This window comes from Saccostrea cucullata, unplaced genomic scaffold (genome assembly GCF_032062105.1).
Source record: "Saccostrea cucullata isolate Sc308-1 unplaced genomic scaffold, CSIRO_AGI_Scuc_v1 ctg6864, whole genome shotgun sequence".
NCBI classification, from domain to species: Eukaryota; Metazoa; Mollusca; class Bivalvia; order Ostreida; family Ostreidae; genus Saccostrea; species Saccostrea cuccullata.
Genome location: NW_026936358.1, coordinates 18893 through 45461, shown reverse-complemented (window position 1 = coordinate 45461; position 26569 = coordinate 18893). Strand labels below are relative to the sequence as shown.

The 26569-nt window shown below is 33.1% G+C and overlaps 1 protein-coding gene and 2 long non-coding RNA genes across 6 annotated transcripts in view; 2 read left to right on the top strand and 1 right to left on the bottom strand.

The window, feature by feature from the left end:
- The window catches only part of LOC134245387 (uncharacterized), a 29375-nt gene extending 9658 nt beyond the window's left edge, over positions 1-19717 (top strand). Inside the window, exons 1-3 of one of the 3 annotated variants that reach the window (XM_062727675.1) lie at positions 2208-2268; positions 18145-18257; positions 19452-19717. In XM_062727675.1, the coding sequence (XP_062583659.1) occupies positions 2211-2268; positions 18145-18257; positions 19452-19703 (423 nt within the window). In that variant the 5' untranslated portion in view covers positions 2208-2210 and the 3' untranslated portion in view covers positions 19704-19717. Of the gene's footprint in view, positions 1-2207; positions 2269-10183; positions 10445-18144; positions 18258-19451 lie in introns of those variants that run through there. The other 2 variants (XM_062727676.1, XM_062727674.1) reach the window with 2 other exon arrangements.
- A 2283-nt stretch (positions 19718-22000) lies between these two features.
- Positions 22001-23665, bottom strand: LOC134245385 (uncharacterized). 2 transcript variants are annotated; one of them, XR_009987409.1, is made up of 3 exons: positions 23633-23665; positions 22425-22542; positions 22001-22187 (listed from the first exon to the last, which is right to left on the bottom strand). It is a non-coding gene; the product is annotated as an uncharacterized LOC134245385 (long non-coding RNA). The 2 variants fall into 2 exon arrangements; XR_009987410.1 differs by lacking the exon at positions 23633-23665 and adding an exon at positions 23066-23187.
- On the top strand, positions 23193-24543 carry LOC134245386 (uncharacterized). Its single transcript, XR_009987411.1, has 3 exons — positions 23193-23556; positions 23844-23968; positions 24430-24543. It is a non-coding gene; the product is annotated as an uncharacterized LOC134245386 (long non-coding RNA).
- The last annotated feature ends 2026 nt before the right edge of the window (positions 24544-26569 follow it).

The window sequence follows — 26569 nt, the reverse complement described above, 5'->3', positions numbered from 1 at the left end:
TTTTAACCCTTTTGCACTTGCGAACAATTTTGCCCCGTTTTAAATTCGCCCTTTCATAGTTCTGTTAAAAAATCATGCTGTGTAATTTAAATTCGCCCCGTTTTAAATTCGCCCAATCAATAAGAGGGCGAAAGGGGCGAAAATAAAACGGGGGCGAAAATTTCTCTGTATACAGTATCCATATATTATTTCTAAGGAGATACATACATGGTCTTATTATGAATTAAAAAATATGCAAATAAAAAATTTTATCACATTCAATTCTTTGGTATTTTAAATTAAGAGTTTAGAAAATTCAGAAGGAAAAAAACCCAGCCGCGTATGATATTCAATGGCAAAGTTTCTCTCTTGTATCTGAAAATGATCGGCTCATGTTCGTCTTTCCGAAGAAAGTGAAATTTTATGGCTTGATTTGCAATACAAAAAATACACAGCCTTAACTTAATTTATTTAATGTGTTTTCAGAAATCTAACCCTGATTTAAATTATGTTTTATAAAGGGCTTGATATTAAGTCTCACAGTTTTTTTTTTATATAAAAGGAATTATTTTCCTTCGAAATATAAATACATGTATTCATGAACTATGTTTTAATTGTTTGATTATTTTGACACTTTCAAGTTAAACAAAATGGAAATAGATAGAAAAAGCGGGTAAGACAATTAACAATACTCCCTTATCACCTGTATGTGGGGTTTTTGTCTCCAAATTGTTTCAATATGCAAGAGTATGCTCAACGTACGATCTATTTTTAAATGAAGGCAAGTTATTAACCAACAACTTGATGAAATTTTTTTTAATAATCTCGTTTGCAGTAATTATTTGGCAAGTTCTATGGTAGATACAAGTCCTTATTAGCAAATACAATCTATCATTAGGTCTACTACTGACTTACTTTTTTCACACTAATTGTTAAGCCATTATTTTTACACAAAAATTGTTCGGATTTTTCCGTTTAGACGTGGAGCGCAAGGCGGGTGGGACCAGTCAAAAAAGGAATGCTTACTCCTCCATGGCACCTGGTCCCGCCTCTGATGTTTTGGAGATCAGTGTTTGCTCTGCTTCCGAACTGTAGTGATTAAACGGACTTTGATCTTGAATACTCTTGGTTTTTCATATTTCTTCTTGGTCATAAAGAGTTCATAATTCCTGGCATCTGCTACAGTACATGTGACCACATTCATTACATGATGAACTACAGATCGCATTGAAAGCTCTTACTTGTTTTGCATTAATGATTAGTATAAAGCCTAATCGACTTTCGAACTCAAATGAGTACAAAAACAGTGTTTAATTACTCACTGGAACATTAAACTTCAATATAAATCAAGGTGTACCCAGTTAAATGTTTTCTTTACAGAATGAAAGAAAATTAACTTCCGGGGGAAAATTGCACCAAAATTAGTTCATATTTGCTAAACATCTGCCCATTAAAAAAATCAAAAATCCCTAGTTCATCTTAAATAAATCTAAGTAAAATTAGTAAAAATTAAAGTAATTTGATATATGGGTCATGAAATAATTATACAATGCTATCGACGATATCTATCAAGATCTGATGTCTGTATTGAATTAGAAAAGTTTGACTCAAAGACCCATTCATTAAAGTCCTCATTGAAGTATCGTTACGGTTTAAATAGCTATTCATTTAAAAAAAAAATCTTTGGTTCCTCTTTCATGAGTATAACTGGGTCTAAGTAAAATTCAGCGATAGTCGATAAGCTATTACAAATAACTTGTATTAAAGTGATGGACAGAATGATTTTTTAGTGTATGAAATGAACAACAACACTAACTACCCTAGCACGTTCTACAAAGGATTTCCAATACCAGAAAAACTTAGATGTGTTCGGTTTTATTCGAAAAATATATATTTCAGTGAAATGTAATATTAAAAAAGAAAATCACTTCAAGGATGTGACAAAGGAAATAATCAAAGATTGTACATGTATAGTGTTTAGTTATTTTCATCCTCGAATAAATTTGTTGTTTAATACCCGGTATTATATGCCAACAATAACAGTATTATTAAATTTTGTTGCTTAAAAAGAACAACGGTCAAGAAGATGGAAAAATAGCGCGATTCTGTGGAAACATTGAACCGTTTTAATGTGATATTGTGAGAAACATATGAATTGAAAAGAGCAAATCTATAGTGAATAAAGCATTAATTTTGAAAAAAAGAAGAGGAAATTTTTACTCTTTGTTAGGATGGTGGATAACCATATTCACTGTTTTCTGTCCCTGGGTATTTTACTGCAAGTTTTAGGTAAGAAAAATTTTAATACGAACATAACTTGTTCTAGTCATGAGCCACAACGTGTATATATGTACATGTACATGTATGTCCTTAAAACACTTCCATTTAAAAAAATTAGATTAAAGAATGCTAATTTAAATTCTAAGTTTTGAATTTTCGGAAGGTTGAATCTAAGAATGAATGGGTTATTTATAACTAGCTTTAAAATAATTGAAAATCTTTTTCAATAATTTATTGTTCTACTGAAAATTGAAACGAAGTATTGCCTAATTTAACATACATGTATCCTGGTAGATAACCAAGAATATTTGCTGGTTTTTGTATTTTCATATACTACTATATATCTTAAAAATATCTAATTCCTTTTTATTCGAAATCATTTGAGTGTTAAATTTTTAATGTTTCGAATTGAAATGTAATTATGTCCGCGACATAAAATTTTGTATGGCAGGAATTCCATTTATGGGCATTTACAATATATGAAACATATGGAGATAATGAGCAGTTTTCAAGAACAAAAGTCCATAAATCAATACAAAATAGCAGCAGATTAAACACGGACCTCTGAAACATCAGAGGTGGGATCAGGTGCCATGGACGAGTGAGCATCCCCTGCCGACCGGTCACATCCGCTGTGTGCTCCTTGTCATGATCATATGAAATTTCATTCACTTTGAAACATGAAACTATTTTGGGAATGACATGAGCTTCTATCCAAGTTTCTTGGTTAAAATGTTCCTGCATGTAAATCTTAGTAAAATGTCAATATTTCGGCTCTTTTTTAATGGTCTTGCCAAAGCTTATCTATAATGAGGTTTTTTAATACCAAAAGAGATCAGATATAGGGATCAGTAAGGTCCAGCTATTCGGTAAAGTAATTTTCTGACTTATAAAACGTTGGTTTTAGGAAGTTTTCTAATAGCTGCTCTTGCAGGCTTATTCCATGGTGTAGGTTATATATTTATATATATATGGAGAATTTTAAGCTATAAAGTCCATTAATAATGCATATTTTGAGCAGACCAAACAAGGACCTCCAAAAAAATCAAAGGTGGGATCATATGCCATAGAGGAGTGAGCATCTCCTGCCGACCTGTCACACCCGCCGTGTGCTCCTTGTCATGATCGGTAAATCCGTCGACAATCCCGTATGCACATTTCACTAAACTTTCATTAAAACATACTTATAGGTGTACTGTAAAGTTCTTACAGTTAGGCCACCCTTTTACAAAGTGCTCAATGCCAACAAATCTTGCAGTTGATTCTCGCCTTTCACATCGCAATTAAATATTTGAAAACTGTCAAAAGTCATACATTGATTTAATTTTGACATGCTTTCAAATAGAATCACCATTAACGTATACAAATAAATCTCCCCTCAATTAAAAATATACCTATTGCCGCTGAGTTGAATCTATACATATTGGGCTATATTTAGGGTAACTCAATAAGTATTTAATCCTATAAAAATCTTCTTTCTTTCCAAAAGTATTCAATACGACATCTGTTGAGCGGTTCTCGTTAGTAACCTTCATGACAAGTTGACGAGTTCACACTTAACAAAAACATAATGCCAGAGATGACAAAGATTATTTTATATTCCCTTCAACTAAAATTGATCTGAATGTCTATACTTCAGTTCCTATATGCTCAAATTAAATGTTCACGAATCTGAAATAAATAAGATATTGAACATATTAAAGATAGGTTAAACAGGAGATTATTAAGCAGGTATTCATTTAAGCATTTATTTCAATTTCTCTCAAACCTACTCTCCCGACTTCATATTTTGTCTACTTACACAGGCTAAAGAGGCTCACACAAATTTTCATATCAAGTTCGCATTAAATTCATGTGAAATATTTTGCATGAGACAATAAACAAGACACATGAAATTTATGCAAAAAAAAAATCATACGATTATGACACGATTTTCGTTTGAATGCTATATGAAGAGCATTATGTTGTATAAATGTCGTACAAACAAAAATTCACAAAAAGTGGGGTTTTTTTCTTTTTTTTAAATATGCGAATATCGTAGAACCCAATTCACATTCGCATGAACGTTTTTACATGTTTTCGCATAATTTTCAAATAAAAAGAAATTCACGTTGATCTTAATTATAGAATAAAGAAAATGAAATCAGACTTCAAATATGTGGGTCAGGAAATCAAAGTCAATGTTCCCCCCCACAAAAATCATATTTCATTTAAAAATTCACAAAATATTTAAAACCAGATCGAACAAGAAGGAAAACGTATTGTTATTACAATCATTAAATAATACAATCATTAAACAAATGAACTACCTAATTAAATTAATTATATAAACATGATTACTCCTCCATGGCACCTAATCCCACCTCTAATGTTTTGGAGGGCCCTGTTTGTTCTGCTCCTATTGTGTATTGTTTTGTGGACTTTTGAGCTTGGATGCTGTTTGTTATCCCCATATACAGCTATGCTTTTGATGCAGTGTGGTGATGCACTTCTCAATGTCAAACCTAATCACTAGTCATCTTACATTATACACCTTTAATATAGAATTGTAATCAATGTTATCTTATTGTAATAATTTGTTCATGCCCCCCGTGGGCGCTTGATTGGTGAATAAACATATATAATAAACATATATATATATATATATACCCCCCCCCCAAAAAAAAAAATCCAAAAAAAAAAAAACAACAAAACATTGAAATATATACTAGGGACCATTTGCTTATCTGTAGAGACTAAGCTCAGTCGGAAAGGAGAAAGATTGTTTTCAGAACATATGCACGTACATTGATTTGTTGATGAACATTTTTGACAGCTCACGAATAAATTAAACCATTCAAAAACAATCAAAAATTAAATTAGTTTATATAATTTTTTGAAATATTACCAGTAAACCTATAAACTGACGATATTGGACATTTTTTTCAAGACAGTTTTAGGCGTGTCTATTTTTATCCGTGACTTTCATTTCTAGTGCCGAGTGCTTGGCGAAGGAACAGTCAGTACCTATGTTTACGTAAAAAAAATACGTATTACGCAAATATATTTTTGTTTTGCTTTTATCGTATAATTTTTTTTCATCGGCAAACGCGCAGACTAGACGTCACGTCTTTGAAGCGCTATTGTGACGTTATTACGTTTATGTCACGAAGGTCCCTTTTCGCTTGACGCAACTCAATTATAGTCATTAGTCAATACGTAAATTCAAATTTAGCATGTTACTGGCCCCTGTGACCTGTCGTGAGCCACATCCAATAGTAAGATCAAAGAAACACCCATAGTGAAATATATAGTACTAAAACATTAAATGCCTAACAATGAGTAGAAAATGTAAAATATAAAATAAGTTGGGAGACGTAAACTTCATATGCAGGTGTATGGAACGCCATCACTGCCTTATAGCATACAACTATGCATTTATTATGTCAGTTTATAATTACGTGATGTGAACATATCTTTACGTTATGTCCATTTTTTATGAGATGATGTAAATATATCTTAACATGATGTCAATGCTGCATTACATGAAGTAAATACATCCTTTCATTATGTCAGCACTTCATAACTTGAAGTAAAAAATTCATTATGTGAAGTGATAATGTGTTTACATTGTGTTAAAACTTTATTACCTGAAATGAATGTTTCTTTACATCATTTCATTTCTTTAATATGTGAGGTCAAAATTGCATTACGTCAAATAAATTGTGTTTTATAATTAAACTTATCATTACATGAAGTCAAAAGCCCATTCCTTTTTGAGAGTGTATATTTCTATTATATCAAAGCATTATTACGTGATATGGATTTATCTTTATTTTACGGCGAGGGCATCATGATGTGAGGTGAACACATCTTACCTTTATGTCAGTGCTTTATTACGTGGTGTAAAAAGTGTATAACATAATGTGAACATATCTTTATATTATATCAATACTTTATTACATTATGTCAAAACTAAATTCCATGATGTGGATATATAATTACGTTATGTCAACTCTTTCTAATGTGATTTAAAAATATCTTTATATTGTTCTAACTCTTTATCATGTTGATTCCAAAAGTTCATTACCTGATGTTAAAATACATTTACATTATCTCAAAGCTGTATATCTAGTATATAATGAATGTTGACGACCGTGTGTTAATGACTGGTAAGAAGGGGGGGGGGGTTCCTGATTGATTAGGATAAATTACAGGCACATAATATCACCGCCCCCCCCTCTTTTCCCAGACATAACTTTACTATAGAAAATGTAATGTTCATTGAAACTGTACAGCCCCCCACCCCCACTTCTTGTTGAAGTATAGTCCACTAAGCGTAATGTAATATATATCTGGGAAAAAATGGGACTGATTGAAGTTGGACCCCTCTCCCCGAAATAGGATTTTCGGGCTTGGACTTTTTTTTTCTTGGCTTGTCAAGTTTTTTGGGTAAATGATTTTTTTTTCTGGCTGACCTCCTCTTTCAAAAAAAGATGCTACGTCACTGGAGTTAGTAATTCTTTTTTAATCATTCCAGGGTCAGAATTCTATTACAAAAATCTACCAGTCGCTCATCTAAATCAACTGAATATGCCTTAGTAAGCATGCATGGGCACATGCAGTGGCAGATATGGGAATCTTGAACAAGGAAGGGGGGTGGTATATGGCTGGAGACCAGGACGGAAAGTGGAGAAGCTCTCAGGCTTTATAGTTTTATAGAAAAAATTTTTCAACTTAATTCAGCTAAACTTAATGTGAAACTAATGCAATGTCCTACAAAGTTTAAGACTTTCATAAAAAAAAAAACAGTTCAAAATAAAAAGAAAAAAAAATGATTGCTGCACGATTCATAATATTTGATTTATTTAATTATCAGATACAAGTAAACATCATTGAATTTCGTCGTGACTTTAATTCACAGTCGCAGTGTAAAGGCTTTGCATGTTTCAAGATTGTCAATCATTTGTCGCTTAATGTTTTCATTTAAAGATGTCATTCCGAAATCGCTGAGAATCTCTTCTACGACAGTTTTCTCTCCCGCCATTTTTAGTGCTTGCGGAACGCGGAAAATACGTTATGCTCATATAAAGGCCGAGGATACCCGTGTTCCCATAACGTAATAGTGAATCGACATAATGTAGAAGAGTGCGCACAGTATGGTATGAGCTTTTCACATCAGTTAATAAAAACTAAGTAAACATAACGAAATGCAAGTTGACGAAATAAAATTGTAGTATGTGTAAATGTCATGAAGAGTTGACATAATGTAAAGGAAAGTTAACACGATGCAATAGTAGTGTGGATTAATGTTATAAAGAGTTGACATAATGTAATGGAAGGTTGACACAATGCAATAGTAGTGTGGGTTAATGTCATAAAGAGTTGACATAATGTAATGGAAGGTTGACACAATGCAATAGTAGTGTGGATTAATGTCATAAAGAGTTGACATAATGTAATGGAAGGTTGACACAATGCAATAGCAGTGTGGGTTAATGTCATAAAGAGTTGACATAATGTAATGGAAGGTTGACACAATGCAATAGTAGTGTTCTGCTATAAGGCAGTGACGGCGTTCCATACAGGTGTAAGCGGAATATATTACTGCATCAGTAAGAAAATTTAATTTGACGATGGAAAGGCCAGAATCACCTTCTTTATCATATAAGTGATTTGTTAGTTGACCCTCATCGTCTACAAATACTTTACGACCAAATTTGATGTGTCAGTTTCTGTGTTGTCTTTATTTAATGTTTATGGCATATATTGAGCCATATATGAAATATGATAAAATATACATGGATTCGATTCATCTGAACGTTGTTTAAGGCAACAGAGAAAATTTTTTTGAAAGTTTTTGAATAAAGGGGTTGAATAACAGGTGGTCGGCTGATAAATTGATATTTATCTTTATGTTAACGGTTTGTCATAGGACCTAGATGTTGTCACTGAAGATTCCAATATACTTTCAATATAAAATTCAAGGATATGTCGATGATCAATCTGTCTGTCTGTGGCAAACGTTGTCAGTAAACTTTTCACATTTTCGACGTCTCCAGATAAACTGGGCTAATTTCAACTTACTACAAAGTGTAATCCTTTGATAATTGTGGATGTGAGTTTGTTCACATAAAAAAATTTATTTATTCTGATAGTTTACCAGAAAATAAGTTTTTGATGTAATGACTATTTTTTAAATTTGATCATTTTTGTATTTCTTTATATGGAGCTCTTCTTCTAAAGGAGATGGCTATAAAATGTCGTATCAATGAAAGTTAGCAAGGAAAGTTATCATGTTACCAGATACATGAAAGGTCCCTGTATTTACAAGTTTTAGAATAATGAAACACAACATAACCCCGGGGTTACTGTCATTACTAAATGTTTCTAAAATTCCGCATCAATACTGCACTTAAAACATTCGTGATAAGAAATCAGTTCGAAGTAGGTAACACCTTGAATACAAGGTCGTTCGATTTCTGTCAGTTTTACGATGCCAGCTGTCAGTATTGTAAAATAAAAAGGTTGGACAAAGTTTTCCAGTTACTTAATATTTAATGTTTACTTAATATGAATATTGACATAGAAATATCAAAAATACTTTTTTTGACGTACATTCATTACAATAAATTAAATAAAATTTCAAAATGAAACGTGTTTATCAGTCTGAAATTATTCATCATAAATTTGATAGGAAATTTACTTATTTGCCACTTCATTTCTTTAGTTTTCGAAAATTCTATTAATAAAAATGCGTATTACTCATCGAGACTTGTTTAACATTCTTCATCGAAAAGACAAAACAATCTTTGAAGAAAGATATGTACTGTAGCTTTAGTTATGTTTATTTTATGACATTTTTCGTGTTAAACAATATGAAATTCATAGCAGCTAAAACTGTTACACGAAGCCTCTCTTCAAACCTGCCTTTTTCTCGGTCGTAAAGATGTCATAATTAAAGAAAACCAAAATACAGGCACCTGTTAACACTAGAACTGGCTTTGTTCATGTGGAGATTTTTGTAGACTTAAAAACTAGGTGAAATTCTTCCCTAATGAAAAAGTATTTCATTTTATTGTTGTATTTTTTTTAATTTCTTAACGGTGTTAATCGAATAATGTTACCTAATTAAAATCAGATTTCTTAGATCCGCGCCGTGTAGACTTTGCTGAAGAAGGCATAGGGCGCGGATCTAAGAAGCATAATTTTAATTTGTTTAACCATATTTAATTTCAAATTTACCGTACAGATATTAAGTGAAGGTATAACAGGAGTCGGCGGCAATTTGGAAAACTTACGTAAATCCGTCTCCTGATAATTAATTGAAGTAATGTTCAGATCCTTATTGGGCAGTAATGAATAATGCAGTTGAAATGACGATAATACCTCTAAATCATGATTCATAACAATGGATATTTTCCCATTTTTAAATTTTAATGATTTACAAGTATAATTCCTGTTTTATTTGTAAAGCTAAAAAATATCACAATTTTAGGACCAAGGGAAAATGCAATTTATAATAATTATAGATTGTTCATATTTCATAAGAAATTGTGTAATGACAAATTGATACAATTATAATAGACAATGAACACTAAGGGGCGATAAATTATTAAGAAGAATTATTATATATGTGTTTATTACGCAAATGAAGATTTGCTCAAGAATTCATTCACTCTTAAAGTTATTAGACAAAAATTAGCATTGTTATGGTAAGTACATGGGATGGAATCGTCGTATTTTAGATAATATATCATAAAAACGCAGTAAAAGACTTTAATAGTGCATAAAATGATCTGGAAGGATCAATGCTTTAATAATCCATTTCCCTAAGCAGGGGCTGTGTCTTGGTTTTGTTTTCACTATATTAAAGCCGTTATCACGTAAAGTGAGAAGGTGGGATTAGTTTAACGCCTAATAAGATTCAGTCGGCCTACAATTAGTCTTAAACGAATAATTTCTGATGAAAACTCGGTGATAAGGTGATTGGGAAATGATTATTTTCTGCAAAGTAAACAAATATTTGGATGTGATTGTTTATTTAAGCAGTGCCAGAAAAAGTTTAAATATAGATCTGAAATTCTGAGGAAGGGGAAATGCATTAAGGTGGAAGGCGTATAGGAGAGAAAATGGCATTAGAAATATAAAATGGTGCGATTGTTCGTGTATTTACTGACTCTCTGGATTTTCTTACAAATATCAGGTAATTATTATAACAAATATTGTTTAAGAATTAATTTTTCTGTAGTCCTGAAACCTAAAATTAGTTTTATTTTTTGTATTAAACTATTTGAAACCACCTTAATATTTTGGGATCATATGAATAAGTTAGTTTCGTTGACCTTTTACATTATATAGTATGTTATTTGGTAAATAAAATATTCGACCTATTCTTTCTGTGTATACTATTGACAAAACAATTCATTACATATTTCTTAATACTAACCAGATTAAAATTCAAAATGTGCATGTTAATCTGATTAATTTGACATACAATTAATGTACTATATATGTACATGCATTGCTTTTTCGACCTCTTAAATGGTTATGAATGCAACTCACTATAAAATTTAATTCTTGTTTTCGTTAATATCCCTTAGACCCATTGTAACTTAAACATGCACTTTTCTGACACATTATTAGTATCTTCCAAAGCAAGTAATGTTAACGTGCATCTCTTCTCTCCTATATATACTTCTTTGATCAGTCAACTCTAATAGCAAATTGTTTGCTTTATGTTGAACTCAATGCACTGGTATGCAATTTATTTTTCAATAAGAAGTTTGCATCAAAATCGAGATCTTATACGTATTGATTCCTTAGAATTCCGATTTTTGCCCTTTTGTTCCTTGGTTTATGAAAAAGAGTTTCGAAAGAATGGAGAAGTCAATTTAAAAAAAAAAACACCACGTGTATAATAATCTGTTATGATACTTGATTATTACCTCTCAGACAATCGATCCTTTTTTAATCTACAAGTCAGACGAATGTTGAGGATTTCGATTTTGGTTTGCCTTTCTTTTGACTGATTTTTACCCTGAATGTCAAACAATTAATAACTACCACATTTCTCACGCCGTCCTATCTTATCTATAAGAACTATCAATATCGAAAGAAATTATTCTGACGTGCATTCAAAACCAAGTCATAATTGATATTTGGAAATAAATTGCCTATCAATACACGAACCTTTCATTTTCAGGACTAGTTTGTTCATTGTGGGTTTATATTCACGTTTTCAATCCGTACTCAATCCGATAAATACAGAATACAGAATTCAAAGCTTCTTAGTTCTTTGTTCCCTATTTATTTTAATTCTGTAAGAAGATATTTCGAGTGCTTCTAAATAACCTCCAACACCAATTATATCGAAAAGTTCGGCAAGAGGTGTGAAAAACACCAAAGAAGTATCAGAAATCACGTTTACCCTCTGTGTAAATATATATTTTTTAAAAAGTTTACTTTAAACTTGGTTAAATTTCAATTTTTCTTTCTGACAGTTCTGAGGGAATAGGGGATCTGTTAGCTACTGTAACTTTATGAATGGATGTAGAATTATATTTCGTTTGCAGAATTTTATGGCGTTTATAAGAATTCATAAAAATAAATTTATGAATCGAACACTTTTATTATTCAATTTGATTGGAATGAAAATATTAAAAGTTTACACTTAAGTGCACTTGGGGTATTGATGAATGAGGGATATGCATAATTTTGTTGTACACTATTAATCATATCCGACATCTTGTCACCTTCCTAATATCTGACCTAGTTAATTTTTCTCAACCTCTCGTTACTGAATGCACAAGATAGCTTACAAACTTTGCCATCCTCATGCATGGTTTCATACAATATATTCAATATATAAAAGTGCATCTGTGCTCGTTATAGTTTATCAGCACTCTGGACTTTCCATGATCATTAAAATCTTTTTAATTAAAAGCTTAATCAAGACATAACTGTAAATACATGCAATAATTCATTTAAATTAGGTTTTTTTTTATCATAATGACGTTAGGAATACATTAATCTAAAACTATCAGCCTCTTTTATATAATGGCTATCCATGTATTTCAGAAAAAAACAAAACGAAACAAAAATCGGTATCTCCACACCGCACACAATTAATTTCTTTGAGAACAATTATTTTGTTTGTGATATTTGTAAATTAATTATTTTGAGTGGTATTTTGAGTACAAGCGTATTGGAAAAAAGAACATTAAATTCTTTATATCAGTTTGCCTAACCATGTCGAGGAGCACACAGCGAGTATGGTCACGGTCGACAAGGGATGCTCACTCCTCCATGGCACCTGATCCCACTTCTGATGTTTTAATAGGTCCGTGTTTGCTCTGCTTTTAATTTGTTTTGTTCCAATGAACTTTTGATCTTGATTACTGTTTTTATCTTCGTATTTCATGCTATAATTTACCCTTACTTGATAGCTACAACCCATAGCATGCAAAATGGTTGAAGAACATGCGGATTATATCTATTCATTTACGTTTCTGATTAACCCCAATACCCCCAATGAACCCTAAAAATACTGGATCTTTGTATTAAAGGTAAAAAGATTATGAATATTTTTTATTAAACTATAATATATATCTCATTGACGAAAAAATTTAAATATTGAAAAAGAAAATTACAATCTCTTCCCCATTGTTGAAATCTTATTCTGAGATCTCTGATTTTCTCTCATGTCTAAAGTGCTTAGAGACGTCGGGAGCTGATATTCTACAGACATATACAATAAACCTCTGTTCATTTTATGGTCACTTTGCAACAAAACTGCAGTAAAATGGTATGTTCTGAGGCTACAGAATGGCTGAGGAAATGACGAGAACAATATAATCCCAATGTTCTAGGAATTTTTATGTTGCATCTTTGTGTACATGTGTGCTTCAAGGAAATACTTAAAAATCTGAAGTGTGATTGAAAAAGTTATACTCTGCCGTTATTCCCACACAGGGAGATGTTATAAAGAAACAGCAGTCTTTGAGGTCGATAAAGTATCTTTGTATCTTATTCAGATAAGAATTATGATGTACTAACTCAATGAGTCTCTTTGCATGAAATATATGAAGATAAGAAACAGTATTCAAGCTCAAAAGTTCATAGGTACATTACAAATCATGAGCAGAACAAACATGAACCTCTACAACATCAAAGGTGGGATCAGGTGCCATGGAGGATAAAGCATTCCCTGTCTATCGGTAACAACCGCTTGTGCTTCTTGTCAAGATCGGAGAAAACGGGAAAATCCTAAGACAATTCGTTGGATCTAACAATTAGTGTGAAAAAGTCCATCTGCATTTGACTTAATAAAAGGTTGTATATTTGCTAACAAGTTCATTGTATCGACCATAAAACTTGCGAAATGACGAATTTAAAAGAAACTTTTATATCAATGTTTCATTAATTCGTTTGTCATTAGCTTGCCTAGTTTCAGACGTAGTCATACTCTTATATTTCGAATCATACGAGAGACAGTAACCCAGTATGCAAGTGATAGGGGTAAATCTTTACATAAGTAAGGGAAGTTGATTGAAAAGTACGTCATCGCATTTTTCATAAAGTTTTGTTGTTGTTAATACTGTCTTTTTCTAATAAAATATTCAAGTATCACTGGGATGTATCGTGTTGAGTTGTGAATGGAAGTAGCTACCGGGTATTGTTAATTGATAATATCTAAGTGTTTTCTAGATTTTGTCATAAATAGGTCCGTTTGATTTTACATCGTTTAAACACTCATCTTCTATTTGATCAAAAACATTTGTATTAAAAGTGAATCGCAGTGCTGATCAAATAGACAGTGATATATTTGAATGTGATTTTTAAAAATATGAGGAATGATATTCATACAAAGAAAAGAAACAGAATATTTCAAGAAACTTCAAAACATCTAATGATGAACTTTTTGGACTGTGTATGAAAGCGGAAAAGGCATGCCTTAGTTCAGAGTAGGAACATGTGCACTCACAAAACAGAGTGCAAACAAGAAGACCTACCTCTGCAATGTTTACTTTAGTAAATCAAGGAGTAATGTATCTAAGTATTGATTACAGAGGTATATGGTAGATTCAAGGATGAAAACTTTCGTCCTTGCAACCTGAGATTAAACAAAACCTTGAATGATTGATTAAACCATTTGATATTTTAACCTCTGGGAATTCTGAAATAGTAATGAGTAATTGCTTTTTAATTAGTGTTCTTAATTAGTTCGTACCAGATACGGATTATCTGTTCTAAAGATTAACCGCTGTGATATACCACGACTTTAAAAATCTTTTTTTTTTTCACCTATATGACGAAAATCTTATATTTAGAAATAACAAAGGACTAAAAGACATATAGCACGTTGGAGTTTTATTTCAAAGAGAATAACTACAACGACCGAAATGTCCTTATATTAATCTGGAAAAAAAAATTATAAATATGTTTGGATTGTAAAATGAGGGACATTAATAAGGGAATTATCCCTTCTGGTGTTTTCTTTCTGTCGTGTTTAGGTACGTAAAATATTAATTTTATAGTTCATTTACTCTTGTTTATATCGTAAATTGATCTTAATATTGACAGAAAATTAAAATCGTTCTTAATTAAAAAAGACCATGCATAATCAAACGCAGACAAATCAATTTGAAAAATACATATTACTTAACTCTTGTCGTATGAATACTTGTAGGAATAATCGACAAATGTCGTGCATTTTCTTGCTAATAAGTAACAAGTTTGGGCATGGATATTTAGCTGAAATACGAAAAATTAATCAAATTTATTTTCAATTTAGGACAAAATTAAATTTATTTCATTTCTGCAATTGTTGCTCATAATAAACAAAGACAGATTGCCAACAGCATAGAAACGAGACATTTTATAGTAATTTGAAAGTCTTAAATTAGCTTTTTTGCAATTAATCATTTGCGATACGTATGCATGAAAATAGGATTTTAAAAGATAAACTTTCTTGTAGTCACAAAGTTTATTTTTAAATAAAATTTGTGGGAAGACATTTTACTAGTTGAAATGGAATCAAACAAAGGATAGGATCATCTCCTTTTAAAAAAAACATGAAAAGACGCTGGACCCATCAACATGATAAATCTTGTTAAATGAAACCTCTTTCGTTATTACGGTGGTAAAAGGAAATTAATTATCAGCGTATCTTTCTTATTAATGGCCCTAAGAGAGTAATTATGTTTTCCTTTATATAATAGACCGGATTCTTTCTTCTAAGAACATTATTTACTGACTATAGATGATGGCGTCCAATTAAAAAATGAGCTGCATGACAAAGGAAATGACGTCATATTTCGCTTCGTCGGCTTACCTTGCTTATGCTGTAATATTTCGCTGCTTTTCAATACTGAAGAGTATGCCCTCAATACGATCAATTTTTAAAGACAGGTTACTGACATACAAGTGAAGGATATTGAGATAACGAACAGTATTCAATATCAAAGTCCTTAAAACAATACAAAATAAGAGCAGATCAAACACATACCTCTAAAACATCAGAGGTGTGATCAGGTGCCATGGAGGAGTGAGCATCCCCTGCTGACCTGTAACACCCGCCGAGTGCTCCTTGTCATGATCGGTAAATAACGGAAAAATCCGTCGTCAATTCAGAGTATAAATAATGGACTAATAATCAGTATGAAAACGTCAGTCAGCATTTGACTCATTGATACTAGTAAATTGTATTTGCTGACAAGGTCATTGTATCGACCAAAGAACTAACTAAATGATGACTTTAAACGAGACTGCTGATATTCATTCTTCATCAACTTGTTTGTCAAAAATTTACCTCGTTTTAGATACAATTCATTCATGTACATAGAGCATGCTCTTGCGTATCGAATCAACTGAGATTTATAAACGCCGTATGCGAATGATGAAGGTATATTACTGCATAAGTAAGGGAAGTTGACGATAGAAACGTATAAGTCATCACGTTTATCACAGAGCTTGGTTGTTAGATTACCATTCACGTCTTTTTCAAGTAAAATATACAAGTATGAAACAGATGTGTCAGACTCTGTGGTATCTTTTATCTCAAGCTCACCAGGATATATCGTTTCAACATAGGAATGGAAATTATTTACCATTGTTAATTGATAATACGTCTTCGATATATCTAAATGTTGAGTTGAAGGCCACAGCAAGTGTTTACTTCTTTTCACGCATAAGATTTTAAACAAATTCTGCTTCATATGAATACAAAAGTTGATGAAACAGGGATTTCAACAACATCGTGTACTCAACATCTACTGTATGTTTGATATAATGACTTTGTCAGCAGATGGGACTGTTTTCGTATTGACATATTCCGTAATACTTGTGAAATATTTCTTTTAAGTTTTTGTACTAAATTTAACTTGTGAACTATTTCTGTTTATACTGAATTCGACTACGAAATGTTCCTTCGGTCTGATTATGCTATATGTAAGGCCCACGGCGGATGTGAATGCGCGACTGGTAATTCCTAGGCCTCCTTGGCACTCATCTGATCCCACTTTTTGAACATTCTGTTTTTTATACCCTGTTTACAGATTTGTAATGTTTGTTTGTTGTTAAACGTCCCTCTCGAGAATTGTTCACTCATTATGAGACGCTACCATTTACCGGTGGAGAGCTGCTGCAAATTTTGACCTTAACTTCGGCATTTAGGGGCATTGAGCAGTGAGGGATCTTTTTCGTATCAACTCCTATTGCAACACTGGACCTCTGTTTACAAGGTCTCATTCGAGGCTAAAATCGGTCTTCACATCCCAAAGTGGGACTCAAACCCGCGACGTAAGGATCAACTCCTTACCTCGCGACTCTAAAGCAGATACTCTAACCACTACGCCACACGGGCTGTAATGTTTGTATTTTGTTTTATTCCTTGTTCATTATTATCATCCATTTCACTAATAATCTTGCTAAATATAGAATGATGGCCCCCCACAACTCTATATCAAAAAGCAGGTATGCTAAAAATTAACTCTCCAAGGCAGATAGTTCCTTACTTTTGAATCAATTCTTTCCCATTCGCCTTCGAAGCTTAGTGGTTAGAATATTTGCTTTAAAGACGCAGAGTAATGAGTTGATACTTACTAAGTATATCGCAGGTTCGAATCCCGCTGGAGATATTGAGATCGGTCCTTCGGATGAAAATATAAACTAAGAATAGTGCCGCAGTAGATGCTGACACGAGCAAGATTCCTCAGTGCACAAAGTCATTGAGTGCCAGTTTGCAATCCTCCACCAAAACGTGGTGGCGCCTATGAGTAAAAAACTTTCAGGAAGATTGTTTAACACAAAAATAAACAAATCTCTACTATAATACAGTATACTAGTTTTAGCTTTTTTCTTATCGGTTTCGTCTGACGTTTCCATCGAATGTCTTTTAGTTCTTCTTCCTGTGGTCTAGATGCTTTTTCCGTTTATCCAATCTATTTAATACAAACCATCAAAGTAAATCACGAAAACCTATTAATTATTCGATTCTTTCTGACAAACGGGCCGTGATTTATTCATTTTAAACTCTCTGCTCTGTGGCCGAAGTTTGCAAATTGATAATGTTTCTTTTTTTCTATGGAGAAAAGGCGCGAAAAAAAAATCTTATTGATACTCTTCAATTACATACCCTGTATCTGCTTAATTGATGTTAAATTTAGGAAGAGAAAGGGATTACTAAAAAAAATAATAAATAAATTTGAACGTCTTGGTCAGACTGCCGTTTGAAATATGTATTCTTGGTTTATGATTGTTTGGTAGTTCGAAACGATTTTTGGAATTCTTTTATAAAAACATAATCGTTTTAAGACTTATGAATTGTTTTAATATTATTATTATTATTTACATATTTATTAATTTCATATTATTCATGCTTATTAATATTATTCATGCTTACAGGGATCTCGTTGGGCTTAAAGTGCTGGCATTGTATTTCTAAGGACTGTGATTTAGATCCAAGTGAAAATTATAAGGCTGTAAAGAAGCAGTGCTCTCCCGGGCAATATTGTCAGGTAAACCTAAAACTCAAATAAATAAGTATTGCTCACTTGCAAACGTTACAATATTGCTAGTGAAGATTTATAACAATGTAAATAAAACGTGCTCACTTGAACACGTCATATTGTCTATAATATTGTTAAAGCTGAACACGATTCGTAAGAGGAACATGTTTGCCATATTTAGTTGGTCTCTCGCTATATTTGACAACCCCTATGTAAAGCTAATTTAGTCAAAACTTGTTTAGTGTAATCAACTGTCAGTGGTGTGGTGTATGCTATATACAGCACTCAGCAGCGACAAAAAAGTTCTTCTACGGCATGAGAGTAAGCCAGAGAAACACTTGCGCAGGCCAGTGCAGTATACAAACAATCACAAAATACACATACATAAAAAAATGTAAACAGTGGTAATGTAAGATAACTCGCAAGAACATGGATCGCCATTCCACGCCGATATCTGTGACAATAGAGCGGTCAGATGTAATGAATTTGAAGAGTGTAACCTGGTGCTGATATCGTAGATAGTATTATCGAGTATGGCGTGTGCCTACTTATGAGTCATGTTCAGCTTCAAGAAACGCGTTGATCTGAGCACATGTCACGTCAATTATTGCACTGGAAGGTGTATAACAATGTAAAAAAAACTTACTCACATGACACGCCACACTATTGCAACGGAAGGTCTTTAGTAAATAGACGTGCTCACTTGCATGCGCGTTACATTATTTGCAAGACAAGAGGTATAACAACAATGAAAAAAAGTTCTCATTTGCACATGTCACATTATTTGTAAAGTTAATCCTACATGTATAATAATTTATAATGACTTCAGCACACGTCACATTATTGCAAAGTCAGTTCTATAATAATGTTAAAAGCATGTTTACTCAGACAGGATGTTCAGATTCGAGCTATAATCACTTCCGGAGTGCATAGATATACCTTTAAAATGAATATCTTGAAGGACTTATCGCATGTTTCTAAATCATTTGAAATTAAAAGCGTTATACGTTGCTTATGACCACCTTTTATAATTCTTGTGCTTTTACTGTGGATATACCGCAGTAATTAGCCAATTAATGATTGAAATGAAAACCCTTGAATTAAAAATCATGCATATAGAAAGTAAACACAATCGAGCAGTATTGCAAATTGCTCTCGAAAGAATTTTATCATTAATATAGTTGTAATATTGGTAAATTTCAGAAAGTATACTACTCTATGTACAGTACGATGGATAACAGAATATATGATTCCACAGTCAGAGGTTGTGCCTGGAACTGTCTTCCTAAAAATGACTTTGAGAACTGTTCGTCTGAACTTCACGGATCTCGTGGTTGTGTAACGAAGAACTGCTGTCGAGATAGTGACCTATGTAACACAGGATCACGTGTAGTGACGTCATCAAATATCTTATATTTAATTATTGCAGTCTTATCAATGTGTTATGTGACTTGAAATTTTTAATTATACTATGAATTTTTTTTCTCTTCTCAATGAGTAATTTCTTTTTATAATGCAATATATATGGAGTATATGTTCATTAATCTTTATACAATTCTTCGACATTTGATGAGGTCTCTTGTGACTACACAAACCTTGTCAGGTACAGGTTAACAAGGGTAGAAAGACAAGAATAATCAAACTTGACCATGCCTGGAGGTAATAAACTTAGATGAGAATTGGTCTTAACATTAGTCTACACAGACCAGGCCTGGGGGTCATAAAACTTAGATGAGCTCACTTTTGATCTCAATCTCACTTTTACCAAAAGCATATAAAGCGGAAAAGTGAGACTGAGATCAAAAGTGAGCTCATCTAAGTTTTATGGCCCCCAGGCCAGGCCAGGCCTGTGTAGACTAATGTTAAGACCAATTCTCTGAAATTATTAAAAACAGGTTAGCCACGCATAGTACATGTAACAGATTTGAATTTTTATATCATAATTTAAAAAAGATGTGTGAGTGGTTGTAAAATCTAAAAATAGTTTAAGAACTGTAACCTTCGTTGCAATGGAACCGGGGTACCTAATTCAAGGTCAATAATTTGTTTTCATAATGAAATATATTTTGAAAACGAACAGTAATCAAGCTCAAAAATCCATCAAACAATACAAAAAGAGCAAACAAGGACCTCCAAAACATCAGAGGTGGGACCAGTTGCCATTGAGGAGTAAGCATCCCCAGCTGGTCACACCCGTCATGTGTTCTTTGTCATTATCGGGAAATAACGGAAAAAATCCGTTGTCAATTCAGTGTATAAATAATGGACTAATAATTACATGTAGTATGAAAAACGTCAGTCAGCATTTGAGTAAATGATAAATTTTATTTGCTGACAAGGTCATTATATCAACCGTAGAATTTACGAAATGATGACTTTAACCGAGACTGCTGATATTCCTGTTTCAGCAACTTGTTTGTCAATAATTGACCTTGTTTTAGAAAGTTTTCATACATAGAGTATGCTCTTCCGTATCGAATCACTGGGATATATAAACCCCGTACGCAGGTCATCATGGTATATTGCTGCATATAATGGGGTCTCAACTAATTTTTATCTGTCTAATTTATTTTTTTTTTAATTTAAGTTCGATGATATGGGCAATTTGGAAAGACATTTTGACTTCTATTACCAAAGTAAATATAATTTAATAGATTTATAAAAGAAGTTGTTTATGATTACAAAATTAGTCCGAAACAAATGGTATGGTTTTATTCACTTATTTCCAAATTCATATGATACAAGTAACAACGGGAACAATGACATGATGTCCATTCAATTTCATGCAAATTTTAGCATATTCTGATTTGTGTTTTATCTTAATCACATATGCAATCGAATTTGTTCTAAATGTAATTGACTAATGCAATTTGGCGTTAAAGGAATAGAAAATGTATTTTAAACCTAGGAAAGTGAATAAACTTGCAATGCAGTGGTGGCTATTATTCTTCAGTCAATGCCAGAATTTCATCGCAATTTCTTACGGCAATGTGTTTATTGTTGGCCAATGCAGGTAGCACAACTATCAAAAGGGCGAATGCAGGCTGCACAACTATAAAAAGGGCCAATGCAGGCAATGTGAATCGCTCTTTCTTTATCCTTTTCCCTTTCTCTTTCTATCTATGGTCACTCGGGCATTTCAAGGCTCTCAAGGCCAATGCAGGCATTGGCTGACTCTCTCACGCTCTCAAGAGAGTCCGTCAATGTCTGCATTGGCTCTTTAGAGAGCTAGCCAATGCCTGCACATCAGTCAGTCAATGCAGGCATTGGCCAACTGCGCAGTCAGTCAATGCAGGCATTGGCCGACTGCACATCAGTCAGTCAATGCAGGCATTGGCCGACTGCGCAGTCAGTCAATGCAGGCATTGGCCTACTGCTCATCAGTCAGTCAATGCAGGCATTGGCCGACTGCGCAGTCAGTCAATGCAGGCATTGGCCGACTGCGCAGTCAGTCAATGCAGGCATTGGCCGACTGCTCATCACTCAGTCAATGCAGGCATTGGCCGACTGCATGCACATAAGTTCTAATGCAGTCAATGATAGACTCAAAAGACTGATGCAATGCAGGCGTTGTACATTCCACTGTATAAACATGTATAGGGACTGCAGGCATTGGAATAGCTTTAATTCATACGGCTAATGCAAATAAAATCTTCCTTGTAAAAAATATAGTTATACATGTACATATTGTATTTGTCAAAACTGGTTTTTTTACAGCAGACTTCTATAAATCAAGTAATGCCGATGAATGATCAATTTTAACGTTTATTTTAATTATGGAGAAGAATTTGCAGAAAAGTAAAATTAAATAAAAACGATGTATTTTCAAGGACAGTTTGATAAAAATTATTTGCGTAGAATCTTTTATGCATTGTCAAAATGTTGTCTTCTTGATTCCTAAAGTAATCCATTTAGTCTGTGCAGTTCTCAGTACTTCGCCTGAAAATAGAATCGGAGTTACACAACATTGTTTGAATTCGTGTAAATTTGTATATAATTTTCGGCATTGTTTCACCAAATAATTACACATCGTCTTGTTCCAACATAATAATTAATGTTATACGCTCTAAATATTAATAAAAATGCTTCTTTCGCAGATTTTTAATTTTATGTATTCATGTAATCATCACTCAATAATCAAATACAAGTAGTGAGGCACAATATTGAATATAAAACCTTATGATATGGTCGTTGGCCACCATTTTCACAAACAGACTCAGGTCTCATAGAATCGGATATCATCACAGACTGTAGTCTAATGTTGCTGTAGATTCCATCTGAGTGTCACTCAACACTGTTAAGAAAAAAATAAGACATGTATTTAAAAATCCCTAGACAAAACAAACATGAACTTTGTAACTTTTGCCACTGCATGCATTATTTTTATGGAAAAAAAATCACAACGGCCGAACCAAACTCTTTGGTGAGAGTGGGGCATGGAGTAAAAAAACTTATCAGTCCAAATAATTAAGGGGTACAACCATAAAGATTTCTAAACACACGCCATAATTTGCAAACATTTCTACGACTATATTTCTTTTTTTTTCTACGCTAGAAGTCGAAAAAGTACGATTTACTTTAGAAAGAAGCTGTACATCAAAACTGGAAAATCCCGAATCCCAGAAATAATCTTAAAAATAGTTAAAAGCATTTTCCTTTTTTTTTTTTTTTTTTTTACATTATTATATTACATTATTTGGGCAAGTTGGAAATTAAAAAAGGCAAGTTATTTTGAATAATAATTGAAACATTTGCCAAATAAACACAATATAGTTGCATAATTTAAATAAAAGCATGGTAGGCTACTTTGTACAAACCTTCAATGTGTCTTAAATCTGCAGCTGGAACTTCCCGTCTTGAAAACGCATACTATCGGATAAAGATACACTGGACGAAGCTTTGCTTCAAGAATATCACAACTGGTGTTTTTCCACTGCATAATAAAAACTCCATACTTTTTTAATCGCCAACATATTATTTTGCTGTGTGAATGATCAGTCTTCAAACAGACCTAACTGTTGGGTGATGCACTACGTACTTATATGACGTCACAATATTACAGAAACTAAAATCCGCGAAACGTTAATAAGCCAAGGGGTTAAGATGATCTTTTTAAAAATCAACGATAAAAAGGACGTATTTCCAGTTACCAAATGTTGTGTGTTTATGCTGAATGATTATACACGTGCACATGTTACGTTTTACCAATCCAGGCATCGAAATACTGGTAATAGCTGACCATCCTACAGCAGAGGGGCCGATGATTGAGTGTAACGTCAGGCCTACAGACTGTATATCGTTCTTTGTGGTAAGTAGTTTGTTAACGTCTGTTCATAAACCAGTTATAGATAAAAGTGTTTACTTACAAATAACATAAAACTTACATTTAGACGGCCGAATTTTTTTTATTCATGATTAATACTCGGTCTTAATAGCTACTTTCACTTTTAAATACAGAGGCGTTCAAAAGATGGTGCATCGCAAGAAATTTTAATTTATGACGAATTAAAATAAATATCTACAATCAGAGTAATTTCAATCTATTTTTCCTTCACAATATTAAAAAAATTTGAGGATAATAATTATTTATTTCAGTTTTAAAACCGTTTCCTTGTAAGGAATGATGTACATGTAAACTCGTCCATTAGTGCATTACAAACCAGTCATATACAGATGAAAGTGAATAGTGAAAAAATCGAAAAAAAAAAAAGAAAACTCTGGTAAGATTATGTTTCTTTTTTCTTTTTTTTTGGTTTGTTTGTATTTGTTTGAATGACAGGGATAGAATATTCATTCAATTCTGAAAAGAAGGTGTGGGGGGGGGGTCTGGAAATTTTTTTTAAAAAAAAGTAGTTGTGCTAAAAAAAAATTGAATAAAGATAATATGTCCAGTGGCAGGAATTTAAAAGTAATATGCCTCTGGTTATCCGGAAAATAAATTATTTAGTCTTGTGAAGGCTTGGGAATGCATAGTTAATCTGCCTTACAGAATATATTGCCATCATATTCTTACAAAGTCTTTTCATTTGAAGAAATAAGTTTAAACTATTTGTGAACTAACAGAGTTAATTAAATGAAATATTTGAAAAAAAAATTTGGAAAGTAAATGTAAAAATAAACGGTAATTCGCGATTATTTTAAAAAGAAGTTTACTTTAATACTGCATGCATTTCTTTTTCAGGTATACACGGGTTAAAAACTACAATATAGACCAAAGGAAAAGAAAAAGATAGAGGATCAAGAAAACGCTTTATAATATATGAAATTAAATGAATAACATATATGCACGACTAAATGTGCCACTTTATTTCCTACTATTCATATACTTTAGGAAAATATTTATACCATTATACATGCATGTGCATATATCAAGTGAATTTATTTTGTTACATCAGTTTCAGTCATGTTGGAAATTCACCAAATTCCCCGCAGTGAAAATTTTAATCAATTAATTAGAACAATTAGTACTTTGTTGTCAATTAACAGCCAAAATCATTTTTATGCTGGCTTCTTTGGAATTTATAAAATGAATAACACTTTTGTAAAAAAAAAAAAAAAAAAAGACCAGCTTTCACCTCATGCACGTTAACTTTTCTTATGTCCATTACGACGCTTTATGATTTTAAAATTATCTGGCCTCCTATTATTTTAGATTTATCAATTTCAAATTAAAATGATATTATTTATCATTACCGAGTATACATATTCTTGACATGATAATTATTAACAATCAAACAGCCATTTTTTATAGAACAGTTTGTCAAAGTCAGCCAAGCCTGGGGATTTAAAATCTACTGTGAAGAAGAATGTGGTGTATTGACTGATTATGGAGTCAGCCAATGCCTGCATTGACTGACTGATGTGCAGTCGGCCAATGCCTGCATTGACTGACTGTGCAGTCGGCCAATGCCTGCATTGACTGACTGATGTGCAATCGGACAATGCCTGCATTGACTGACTAATGTGCAGTCGGCCTATGCCTGCATTGACTGACTAATGTGCAGTCGGCCAATGCCTGCATTGACTGACTGATGTGCAGTCGGCCAATGCAGGCATTGACTGACTGCGCAGTCGGCCAATGCCTGCATTGAATGACTGATGTGCAGTCAGCCAATGCCTGCATTGACTGACTAATGTAAGGTTGGCCAATGCCTGCATTGACTGACTGATGTGCACTCGGCCAATGCCTGCATTGACTCACTGTGCAGTCGGCCAATGCCTGCATTGATTGACTGATGTGTAGTCGGCCAATGCCTGCATTGACTGATTGCGCAGTCGGCCAATGCCTGCATTGACTGACCAATGCCTGCATTGACTGACTGATGTAAGGTCAATGCCTGCATTGACCAACTGATGTACGGTCAGCCAATGCCTGCATTGAATTACTGATGTGCACTTGGCCAATGCCTGCATTGACTGACTGATGTGCAGTCGGCCCATGCCTGTATTGACTGACTGTGCAGTCGGCCAATGCCTGCATTGACTGACTGATGCAAGGTCGGCCAATGCCTGCATTGACTGACTGTGCAGTCAGCCAATGCCTGCATTGACTGACGTGACATTGATAGACATTATAATGCACAATACCTGACAGAGCCTGCATTCATACTGCATAGTATTGGTAATCCTGCATTGGGGAATTGGGAAATGTAAATTAAATTTATCTGCATTCGGATAAAGTTGCACAAATTTAGTAGCATTGCAACAATGCAGGTAAGGAGATGTAAAATGGAAAAATAATTCTAATAAAAACATCTGCATCTGGAATTGCAGTATTTTACTTTTACCAATTTAACTTTATTTTGCTCAACTTTGAAAAGCAAAATTTTGTCAATTCAAATGTGTGCTTCAGCATAGGTTTTTGTAAGGTGAGGCACGAGTCATTTATAAACAAAGCTTTAAACAGTGATATTTGCATAAAAAAATAGTTGAGACAAATCAAAATTTAGTTGAGACTCCATTATATGTAAAGGAAGTTGACGATTGAAAAGTTTAAATCATCACGTTTATCATACAGCTCGGTTGTTAGATTACTATTCACGTCTTTTTTAAGTAAAATATCCAGATATGAAACAGATGTGTCTGACTCTGTGGTATCCTTTCTCTCATGCTCACGGGGATATATCGTGTCGACATGAGAATGAAAATAACCATTGTTAATTGACAATACATCGTCGATATGTCTAAATGTCGAGTTGAAGGCCAGTGTTTTCGTCTTATCACGTAAACGATTTTGAATAAATTCTGCTTCATATGAATACAAAAATAGGTCTGCTATTATCGGGTAAAATTGGTACCCGCTGGAATTCCAAAAGACTTTT